The sequence below is a fragment of the Mycteria americana genome, chromosome 4, assembly GCF_035582795.1.
Source record: "Mycteria americana isolate JAX WOST 10 ecotype Jacksonville Zoo and Gardens chromosome 4, USCA_MyAme_1.0, whole genome shotgun sequence".
NCBI classification, from domain to species: Eukaryota; Metazoa; Chordata; class Aves; order Ciconiiformes; family Ciconiidae; genus Mycteria; species Mycteria americana.
This window is the reverse complement of record NC_134368.1, coordinates 32,786,857-32,799,148: the sequence shown is the minus strand read 5'-3', so window position 1 is coordinate 32,799,148 and position 12,292 is coordinate 32,786,857. Positions and strand designations below refer to the sequence as shown.

General features: G+C 43.2%; 1 protein-coding gene across 6 annotated transcripts in view; it reads left to right on the top strand.

Moving 5' to 3' along the window:
- Positions 1–12,292, top strand: part of DLC1 (DLC1 Rho GTPase activating protein) — a 238,546-nt gene that overhangs the window by 131,449 nt on the left and 94,805 nt on the right. Inside the window, exon 1 of one of the 6 annotated variants that reach the window (XM_075500135.1) lies at positions 8,565–8,844. The exons of the other annotated variants lie outside the window; for them this stretch is intronic. Within the exon in view, the coding sequence (XP_075356250.1) occupies positions 8,730–8,844 (115 nt within the window). The 5' untranslated portion in view covers positions 8,565–8,729. Of the gene's footprint in view, positions 1–8,564; positions 8,845–12,292 lie in introns of those variants that run through there. 6 annotated transcript variants of the gene reach the window in all.

Below are 12,292 nucleotides of genomic sequence, written 5' to 3'. Positions count from 1 at the left end.
CGCTCCCCACATCAGCACCTTCGCAGCAACCACCACCCAAACTTTTGTTATTATCTTATGTGCAGCTGCTGCTGAGATCAGGATGCAGAGCAGCTCCAGGCTGTTTGGTCCAGTGCAGTAATGCTCCCACTGGCACAAAATGCTTGCAAGCCCTTGCCCACCCCACCAGGGAGGAGTCAAGAGAGCAAAATGGAAGAGAGCAGCCAGCCATAGGAACCAGAGGTCAGATGATGGAGAAGGACATAGTTGTCGAGACAGGGATGGGGAGGAAACTGTACAAAGCATGATGGAGCAGTCTTTAGAATGTAGAAGACAAAAAAAGCAGCAAGAAATAACTTGTAAAGGAGTTTGGAAAGGAGAAAAAGAAATGGAGAGGCTGAAGAGGAGAGGGCACCATGCACAAATCAGCAGACAAATCCAGACTATGGGCTGGGAAGACTCCCAACCTGTTCTACACTTTCTTTGTTCAATGACTAATCTTCATTTTTACTTCCTTTTATCTATACCTCAGAGTGACACTTGACACAAAAAAGAAACCGAATATTCTCCCTCAGTACCATGTAAGTAGGAGGCTGAAACATGGGAAGAGACAATAGTCTTCCTCACTATAACCCCCTACCCTGCCTGCCTTCCAAGTCTGGAGGTCTGGGCTTCTGTAACGTGCTGATTTTCGCTCCTAGTGCAAGAAAAGAGAAAAATAATGTCCTTCTGAAATTTTTATTCTCAATTTGGAACAAAAAGCAAAAATTGTCATGGAAGGATTTTTTCATTAGTCTCTTTGGAAATACCACAGTGTTGCATACCCATCCCCCTTCCTCCCATGACGGGAGGGAGGAAATTATGATGACAGAGTGGCTGCCATTGCAAGGTCAAGTCCTTCCACCTGCAGCCTGCTCCCAAGGCTGCTCCCTAAAGAGGCATGAGGAAAGCTGAGCACTGGGAAGTAGTCCATGGGACAGACAAATTGCCCAGACACCTATGTGCTAAATGAAACTTCTGAATATTTTTGCCTTATCTGATTGACAAACAGAGATTTTTTTAAAAAAACAAATCAAATTGAATAAAGACGTGGCTTTGTCATATCAAGAATTTTGTTGACATTTGTCAAGCTTCTATTGAAACTCTTCTGTTTCAACAAATGGCATTTGTTGCATTGTCTGTCTGTAGGAATTTCTCTAAATCTTTACAGCCTGCTCTGATTGGTGGCTGCGTCTTGTCTAAAAATCTGATATGTATCAGATCTCTCAGATACTGCAGATGTTGCAGTACCAGATTTTCTTTTGGAAAGCAGCACGTCATAGTCAAAATTCAAAGGGCTCCTTTCCCGGTCTGGTCTCCTACATAGCATTTGGAGACATCTGCTGAGAGATGAAACCATGACACATGCTATGTGCCCAGCAGGCGTTTTTTATTAGACCGAAAATTTTGATTCTGAATCACTCTTTTGTTTTGTGATACTTTTGGAGAGTTGTGGCATTACCTTTCTGTTTCTGTAACAAGAGGAAAGATGGTTGCATGCATCAGATCAGGCAGGCTGCATAGACCACCCAGCGAAGGTGGTCTGCATTTGCCATTCCATTTGTTGCAGCCCATACAGAAGCCACAGCAAAGCTCAAACTGGCAGCACGTTTAAAACTGATGTGTCTCTGACTGGCTATGCATATTTTGGATGCATACACCCTTCCAGACTCAAGGGGCCAGAATCACATAGATGAGCCAGAGATAAACATAAGAATTTGCACATTTGTAAACACTTAGAAGGGAAGTTGATGCATTTTGAGCAAGCCTGAAGAGAGTGAGGCTTGCATAACTGTTTACTTCCTAGGAGCTAGATGTTGCCAGAACTAAAAATGAGATCACCGTTCCCATCCATCCTAGTACCTGATGCATTCTGTCTGCTCTTTGCCTTAAAGAGGAAAAAGGATCTTTATCTTTGCAGACTGAAGTATGGACAGAACCACTAAAGGACAGAAAACAGATATGTTTGGCAAGCTTAGATCCTTCAGCTTGAAATGCTGAGTGGTAAGGTTATAAGGAATTAGCCTCTGCCTTCTGCCCTCGGCTGGTTTAAGAATGATGTGTTTAAGAACGATGAGCGGCACTTTACAAGTAAGGAGATCCAGCCTCAAGCGGCAGATTGGAGAGGCACAGCTTTGCTTATATTAACAAGACATTTCTAAAAATATGTCTGAAAAGAGAAGTGGGAGAAGTCAGCGGCTGCAGCCCAGAGGCAGGCTAGGCCTGGGCAGCAGGAAAGACACGGTCCTGGGAGCAGCAGTGGCCGGGCTGGTCTTGGCTGGCGAGAGCGCTGGGAGGGCAGGGCTCAGCCCGGCTCCAAGGCGGCTGGGCAGGCAGGTAGGGATCTGGCCCCTGTAAATATTTGCCTCTGGAATTCCACAAAGAGTCTTCCCTGGGCATGCATGTTGCTCCGCACGTGTGCAGGGCTGCCTCTGTCCTGAGGTTGTACTGTCACCTTTCTCCCCAAACACTGGCTGCTGCATTCCTCTCTTGTCAGCAACAGACCCCTCTCCTTCAGATTCCTGTCATATTATTTTTAGTGCAGCACACACCTTTGTTGACCCATCCAGTTTACCTTTTGACCATAACTATTTCTTTGGGCTTTTTTCATCTCAGCCTTTGAACAGGAAATATTGAGTAAAATAAAATAACTGTGGAAGATAGTTGGAATATTGACTGTACTGTGACTGATCACCATGAGTACTATTCAAATACAAAAGCTGTGCCTGCTGGTGGTCTTCCTTAAGTTTCCAGACACAGTGCAGCCAAGAGATAGAGCTGCATCATAAATTTTGCCTAGATGCTGGTTGAGGGGTTAGAACTTTGCTTATTTTTGCATGCATTTTGCTGCAGTACCTGTACACAGCTATCTGAATTGTAGATGTCACATATGGGAAGGCGCATAGGCCATTTCCCAGCTAAAGGAAGATACTTGTTTTCAGGAGATTTTCCAGTACATTTTCGAATAGAGCAGCAAAATGTTTTGCCATTTTCTTTGAAAACATTTTCTTTGCCAGTTCATAAATCTCACCATTAGAACCTTTTTCCTTTTATGTCATACCCAGTGCTCCAGTTTAACTGTTTGGTTTAACACTTTTCCCCATAAATTAATCTAATACATTCACATTGACCAACGTGAGAGATTCACCAGCTGAGTTCCGTACACGTGTACTTGGCACCAGTGGCATCCTCTCCCAGTTCAGACTGCGAGCGTGAGTACCAGAGTAATGACGAAAGCTTTTCCATATAAACAATCTGGAGGTAACTGCAGGTGAGTGCAGGCAGATGTCTCCCCGCAAATAGCTATACCTGCAAGGGGAGAGGGAGTATGTCTGAGCTGAAAGGGAAACTATCTCCACATGGGCAGGTATAATTTGGGCAGTAATATTTCTCCAAACACAGAGCCGTGTCTGGTAACATGGGAGGGCCTTTCCTGAGATGCAGTGTAGGGCTCTCAACAGGAGCATCAGATACTGGCACCACGGCCGTGGCAGCTCGGCAGCTTTCCCCTCAATGCACGGGTGTTTCCCAGCACAGAACTAAGCGCTGCTGCCAGTATCCCAGCAAATTGGGTTTTGTGGATGCCTTTTCAGCATCTTTTGGATATTGAGACATCCAGACCAAAACTGAGTGCATTGTTCCACAAGGGGTGTTATTTAAATAATGCAAGAATAGAGACTGAAACACAGCTCTGCTCTGATGCCTCCTTTTAACATTATTTTAAAATCACTTTATACTTTCATATTGCATGGCAAATTCTTAGCTCATTTTATGACCATAGTGAATGTCATGCATCTCAGATTTCTTTCTTGACTGTATATATTTGCTTTTAACTGTCTTCCCCACTAGATCTCTCAGTCGACACTTTTCTAAAGTTAATGTCCTTTTATTTCCTATCCATATTTCTAGCCTATCTATACCTAATTGTTTTTCTGTCCATGGTCCATTAAGAATTTTCTGACATTTAATTAAGTTCGTTACACAATCTTGCTTAGATTATCCATCTATATGTGTTGTAACATCAGAAAAGCAGATTCCCTTAGCCATCTTCCTCTGATTTGTTACAGTTTATCTTTACTCCTCTTTTGCCCTTTGTTGGGTCATTCTGACATTTTCAAGCCCATTTTGTTGAACTGGTTCCACCAACTGTTTTAAATATTTTGAGCTGTGACACGTCTACATTTGTAACAGAATCCACAATAACTCTCAAAGACTTAAACCTTGACCAGCAATGTATATATATATTGCTCTTTTTATTTTTAAACTTTAAAAAGTTGGTTTAGCTGCTAAAATGAATAACGGTGAGTGTGTTTTTATTGACATTTTAGCCTGGACCAGGCGTACACTTTTGAAAAGTATCTCCCAACACTGCTCTTTGGTTCATATCTCCAAGCAGTCTTGGAGCATGTGAACTGAATGGCTTTCAGATGAAACTAAGCCAGAAGATGCACCCTGGTAGTGTGCCAGTGATCTCCAACCCCTGCTGAGGATTCATTCAGTTCATGAGACCCAGGTAGACCTAGTTCAAAGTAACCCCACCTCAAGATGTGTCAGAACCTTGGAACTATTTCTTTTGCTGTATAAAGCACTCTTTCTGGGCCACGTTGTTGGTAACATAGATATAGCCACCGGTAGATAAAAATCTGCTGAGACTGCCTTCTCCCTCATTGCCTTCTGGTCTCCTCTGACAGTGGTACTCAGCTGAAATACGGAGGTATACACATTCAGCTCCAGATTTAGATACTGCTTACTGCAGCCTCATTTTAAAATAAACCAGTGCTCTTCTGAGCTGGTCACTAATAGAAACAATGGCAGATGTCACCTGAACAGGGTGTACGTGTTTTCTAAGTTTCTAAGTAGATAGATAGATTACACTCTGGTTATCATGTCAGCATTTGTCTATGTATTGTGGTTTAGCTCCAGCCGGCAACTAAGCACCACACAGACGCTCGCTTACACCCCCCCGTGGGATGGGGGGGAGAACTGGAAGAGTAAGAGTGAGAAAACTCGTGGGTGGGTTGAGATAAAGACACTAACTCTACCCCAGCGAAAACCAGCACATCCTCCACCCCTTATTCCATACCATTTACGTCATGCTCAGGTCTCACACTGTCCAATACATTCTCATTACCCACCACCACCTTTCCCATCCTTTGATACAATACACAGATATCATTCCCCTAGTCTATGGACCACCCCTGTGAAATGTCTGTGAAATGTCCATAAATGTCCACAAATGTCCACAGAATGTCCACTGGGTTCATTTAGTCCATGACTTTGGGCTCCATCTGTTATGGTGGTCACTCAGGACAGGAGAGGTGGTGTGTTGCATGGAGTTATTGGGCACCAAAGCCAGCTCAGGTCAGGTCACTGCTGCACTTGCACTGCTTCTTGTAAGGCTTGTACTCCATTGGTTCAGGTGGTTCCTGCTATAGTAATTCCTATAACAGGCAACTCAAATCCCGGGTTACAACAATTTAAAGGTATTTCCATTACAGTCTCCACCCTGATCCCTTTGGACCAGACCATAGGTTTTAACATTGCAATGAACTCCTCCCCTTGCCACTGCTCTGGCTTGGACTTATCCACAGACTGCAGTCGCTTAGGGGTGTACCTGCTCCAACTGGAGCCTTATCTATGAGCCACAGTGTCTCCAGGGGTATACCTGCTGCAGCACGGACTTATGCAGAGCCACAGTCACTTTGAGGTGCACCTGTTTCAGCGTGACCTTCTCTGTGGGCCACAATGCCTTCAGAGATAGACCTGCTCCAGTGCGGCCTTACCCACAGCCACAGTCCCTTCAGAAGTAAACCTGCTCTAACATGGCCTTACCCATGGCTGCAATCCCTCCAGTGGTGTACCTCTTCTGTCGTGGGCTTATCCATGGCCACACACTTTGAGGTGCTCCAGCATGACCTCATGCACAGCCACTGATGTTTCAAGGTGTACCTGCTGCAGCATGGACTTATCCACAGCCACAGATGTTTTGAGTTGTACCTTCTCCAGCATGGGCTTATCCTTGGGCCACAATCCCTTCAGAGGTATACCTGCTGTGGCACAGATATAACCACAGCCAGATGCTTCGAGATGTACCTGCTCTGGTGTGGACTTATTCATGGCCACAGACACTTTGGGGTGTCCTGCTCCCATGTGGACTCACCCACAGCAGCACAGAAACAGCAGCGATGCCCTGGCCACCTGCCAGCCCAGGTGCATGGCTATTGCTGTTATCAAAATGTTCCCAGACACAGCAGAGTAAGATGATCAGCAGTACAGCTGTACAGCAAGCACCAAAAGCAAAAAGCAGCCACTAACGAGCCCTAGACTCTAATATACAGTAAGGCAAGCAAGCCCCATGGCAAGCACAGAAGCCTGTCAATTAATAGCTAAACAGCAATAACAGCTATAAATTCAGTCTAGCATATTCCAATCAAATCTGTCGTTATCTCGAACCCTTTGAGCCCCACGTTGGGCACCAAAAAGAACTGTCATGGTTTAACCCCAGCCAGCAACTAAGCACGACACAGCTGCTCACTCACTCCCCTGCAGTGGGATGGGGGAGAGAATCAGAAGAGGAAAAGTGAGAAAACTCATGGGTTGAGATAAAGACAGTTTAAGAGGGAAAGCAAAAGCCGCGCACGCAAGCAAAGCAAAACAAGGAATTCATTCACTCCTTCCCATGGGCAGGCAGGTGTTCAGCCATCTCCAGGAAAGCAGGGCTCCATCACCTGTAATGGTTACTTGGGAAGACAAACGCCATCACTCCGAACATCCCCCCTTCCTTCTTCCCCAGCTTTATATGCTGAGCATGACGCCACATGGTATGGAATAGCCCTTGGGTCAGTTGGGGTCAGCTGTCCCAGCCGTGTCCCCTCCCAACTTCTTGTGCAGCCCCAGCCTACTCGCTGGTGGGGTGGGGTGAGGAGCAGAAAAGGCCTTGACTCTATGAAAGCACTGCTCAGCAATAACGAAAACATCCCTGTGTAATCAACACTGTTTCCAGCATAAATCCAAAACATAGCCCCATACTAGCTACTTTGAGGAAAATTAACTGTATTCCAGCCAAAACCAGCACACTATGTAAGCACTGTCACTCGCTCTACAAGGAAGTTTTGCCAGAATAATAATAATTTAAAAAATGCATTTCAGGAGTGTGTAATCATATTGTATTTCTCAAGAAAGTTGGTTGCTTCTTTCTCCATCCAGCCTCAAAAAGTAGGAGGGGTGTAATGAGGAAAGCAATTGCAAACTCCAGAGATCCCTTGCTGCTGTTGGTTTTGTTCAAAGATGTACACAGGACATTAATGTCCTATAAAGATAAAAGACAAAGGCCTAGATGGGAAGAAATGGTGAGCCAATTCTTTCCTCAGTTACACTATTGCAAATCCCGTAAATTTCTTTTCATTGTCATAATGAGATCATGATTTGTCTTAAAGGAAATGAGGACTAGAGAAAATGAAGGGAACTGAGAAGGTACTGGAAAAAAATTACAACAAATAAGAAAGTGTGAAATAAATTATCTAGTATAGACTGAAAAGAAAAATTGTTTTGTTCTTAGGAAGGAATTCAAAGGGAGTGGAAATCCACAGGCTGAAACTTGTGATTCTGTAATTTGATCTGTGTGTGCCAACCTTGTGAGAAGTTAATCAATCAATTTTAATGATAACATAATACTTCTCAAGAATAATGGTATCTGACTTTAACAGCTGTAGTTGCTGTAAAAATGAAGGACTCCACCTTGAATTAACATGAAGACAACTTCATTCAACAGTTCTTGCTTTCCCTGATAACAAAGGGGATTAGGCTTTTAGGCTGGGATCTCTCACCTCTTCACACATTACCATACATAATATTAGGAAGGGAAAGAGAGTCTCAGCTACCCCTTTATTCCCTCTCCCTCCCTCAGGGAAGCCACAGGACACAGTAATCAATTAAAAAGGGCAAAATAAGCAAGGTCAAATGGCTTCATTTACTGTGACTATTAATCTCCGTTACATGCATAAACCTTTTACATATGGGACCTTATCTTTCCATTCAGCAAAGATGTGGAGGCCTACTTCCCTCTCCTTTTTTCTTCTCTCCCCTTTTTCTCTCCTTTTTGTGATTCCACCCCTTCATTATTGCATTGGCATAAAGTACTACATACAGGGAACTCAGAATCAGGCCCTATGCTGTGCCACAGATAGGGTGATATGCAAGAAAAATATGGTAACGAAATAAAATACCTGAACTGCAGATACTTAAAATTACTTTATCTCTTTTCTATTTCTTACCTTTTTCATGTCAAAACATGAAAGATTACCTGAAATATCAGTTAAGCGGGGAAATATTATCCTAATAAATAAGCATGCAAGTATGTGCCCGGTAAGTTATTTGATTAAACAGGAAGCTAGAATCCTATAGATATCCACAAATAAAGCCCCAAATCTAAATGACTGTATCGTTAGCTCATTTGTAAACTGTTCCAGATGTAAGATTTTGGCAGCTTTCCAGTAGGCTGGCTGCAGTCTGAGCTTTCCTGCATCCGCAGTGAGAACTGCAATGCCTGACTCTTCAAGGAAAAGCTCCACAAGGCTGACGACAAATTATATAAAGTAACAACCTGCCTGCCTGGTGAAGAGCAATTCAGGCAGATCCCCGGGTAAAGAATGCCCTTTTTCCTGGGGCCAAGCTACAGCCATTTGACTCTGGATGTGTGATCGATCTGCATTATGCATCACCCAGTGAAAGCCCCTCTGAGAAGATCATTTAGTGATCATATCAGGGACTCCACTGCTAGAGCCTTGGATGTTATCTGGAAAAACACCAGAGACAGACGACTGGCAGGTGAGAAGGACATTACATAAGCATATTTTAAGATTTGTAAGGGACCTTAATCAATAATGGTAATCAGTGGTATCATTTGCATAATGTATCGATGTCGCCTCTAAGTATTTCTCCAGCTTTTTGTTTCTGTGTCATGTTACTTCAGTGCTATGCCTATGGTGGGACTGTATGTGCTCCTCTCCTAGATGAGATAAACATCAGTTAAAGGAAAAGGAGCAGTGAATTTTGGTCTGATATTACAGTGCAAACTCCTCAGACTGAAGTGTGCTGAAGCATTTCATTTTGCTGTTAGGTCAGACCCTGTGCTTTACTGCTGTGATGTGCTTCAGTGAGTTGTGTTACGGAGTGTTTTGCAGCCAAGGAGTGTGCCAGTTGGAATATCTGGGCTGTGCACTGAGCGATTACTGGTATTTCCTCTGGCAAGGATTGCAGTGCTTTGAGCTCCAAGTGAGTGTCAGGTATGCCAGAGCTAGGCTTCTGAGATATAAATTACCACCAACTATATGGTTACAGTTCACATTTTTATTTTGACTTGCAAAGACTCAAAAACCCGAGGCAAACCATAATAGAGGGCTGGAGAAGAAGATCATTTAACTCGCTTTATTTTCCTCCTCTGTTATTGTCTGTCTGTTAGATTGAATGCTTCTCATTCACCCTGCTGGGGTTGTTACTTTTATTATTATGGCATTCAGAGGTTTCAGAAAAGGCAGCAGAAGTGCACAATGGGTGTGACATGCCAGAGGGATCACTTTGGTTTGTTTGTATACTTACAGTGGGGGCGGTTTATCCCGGGGGGTGGGAAGGAGGGAGGAGAAATGTGAATAATGATAAGATCAAGGATGAGATGACCAAAAGGCAAACTGTATGGCTCACTAATGTAAACTGAACTTTTACATCATTCTGCTGCACTTATGTTTTGGAGAAATAAGAGCAGCTAAGTGCATAACAGACATTTCTGCTGGCGTGCCAATTCCAAAACTGATTACATCAGGTAATCAGGCAATGAGTGACCAAGGCCTATAAAGAAACACAGGGGCAGAAACCTGCTTTAAATTAGAGCAACTCATAAAAAACTTGTTCTGCCCACTGTGTTAGGGGCTGGATAAATTCTGTGCCTGTTCCCACAGATGACAGAGGACAGTGAGTTTTCCGGGCAGAGGACCTCAGCTTTACCATTGTTGTACAGTAAAGCCTGATGGCCACAGGAGATGGGGACATCACGTTTACTTTAGTGCTTAGCAGTTAGTCACAAACATGGCAGTGTTGTGAAAGTGCTGGACATTAACCTCTCTTCCACGGCAAACTGAACTGGGCAGATAGTCCATTTCACCTCTCAAAGGTGTGTTAGAAAACGGGACTTCTTTGGTAGCTTAAAGACTGCAGGGCATGGAGCAGCAGTCACAATGTGGGTCATGATGTTTGGAACATTGCTGAAACTCCACTGGAAGGAGCACCGAGAGGAAAGAAATTCTGAGTAGAAAGGCATGGATGTTACACAAATCTATAAAAGGGAAGCTGGTGGGGCCAAGTCAGCCTTTGTTTAATCTGCGTGTTGCCTGGTCAGCTGGACACTTGTTTACCCTGGCATTTGTTTCCATTCCACCTGCTAGAGATATTTATGTGAATGCTTTGAAGTAAGCTTTTTAATTTATAGTTAAGTTCAGAATGGCATTTGCATCAACAGACTCCAAGTACCTCTGGCCTGTGTCCACGTAAGACAACTACTACCAACTGTCTTCTATAAAATTGTTTTCCTCTCATCAGTTCACATAGGAAAGCATATAATGGCATGTAATTTATACCTTCTCTATGTGACCTACATATGAAAATATGCAGGTTTTATCAGGATACGAAAAGGCCTTGATAAATGTATATATTTAACCTTGCATATGATTGTCAAATATTTGGGGGATAGACAACTGCTAATTATATTTCTTGAGACTCTGTCACATTCCTAGAAACGAGGAGTGAACGTGAACCCTTTAGCCTCTTTAGCTGCACTGATAAGGGTCAGCATGTTTTTATTCTACATGGCAGATGGTTATGAGCCGTCACAGTTTTTATCAATACAAGGCTTAGATGTTAGAGGACCCTTAAAAGCAGTGACAGTTCCATTCTCCAGGCTGTGTGGTGATGTAGGCTTGTCAGTCCACTAGTATATTTGGGCTGCTGTCAGTCAGAAAGTCAGAAAATCGTCAGGCTAAACCACCAATAAGCAGTGCAATATGGAGTAGAGTGCAATCAGGGTGTCTTCCCTTCGCGAATAACAGAGATTCAGGAAGAGAAACAAAACGGCAACAAGTCGTGTTGCTGTTCTGTTTGTTCTCCGGAATATCAGCAGTTTAAACTGCTGACTGCCTAAAAACGGTAAAGAAGGGTCATGACACTGAAATAAGAAATCCACTTAGATCAGCAATTTGTGTTATCAGGACACACCTTTAAAAAAGCACACAATATTTGTAAAAGAAAGAAGAAAATGTGAAATATGCATTCTTTATGGCATATTCAAGAAAAAGTAATCCAAAAAATGTTTTGCTTTTAAAAAAACTGCTAGCCTGCGCACAGAAATAGCAAATCATGCAATATAATCTGATATAACCATCGAACAGGCAGTACTATCTACCTCCTATAAACACCCTGGGAAAACACAATGGAAAATGTCTTTTCCATTAGATCACGTAGTCTTAATGACACAAAAGAAAGGTAGCATTAGTCTTGGACAAAGAGTACCAAAAGTATTTAAAATGCTGTTAAAATTGCATGGAACTAAAAGATTGTAGTTAAAGATGCTTTGATTTTGAGCGGGTGCAGTAAAGGGATGGAAATGAATACGGACTGTCCTCTCAGATCACCTCTGCGTGCCGTCCTACCCTGGCCATGATGGACTACTGCAGAGCGGCACCCGCACATTGTTTTTGAACCCTAACACTAGGGCTGAGTTACTCCGTGTGCCGTCTCATCACGTGGCAGAACAGCCTGCGGTTCAGCCAGCTGGGGCCAAGCACGCTTGTATAAATATGGTAAGGAACTGTAGTAGAGTGGCGTGCAAAATACCTGTCCTGAGAAGCAGTGTGTTGCAGCTCAGTGTAGTCACATCATGGTCAAACTACTTTTGATGGCAGCATGGCTCATGGTTTTCCACTCGGTGTCTTTTCTCCTCTTTCTTAGTTTATGCAGACAAAGAAAATGTAGACACATGTTTATAGTCATGTCTGGTGATCTTAAAATGTGGAAAATGAATCACTAAATAAATCACTAAACACAATGGAAGCATTTTCAATTGCTGGGACATCAAAAATGCCCAGTAGAGATGGGCTACAATTTGGGGCAATGGAATGAACAGCAAAGAATAAGAGGACAGAATGAGACTCAAATTGCCAGATTCCCTAAATGGGCGATAAAAAAATTGTAACTTTTCCTGTTACTACATCCACAAGAAATAGAAACA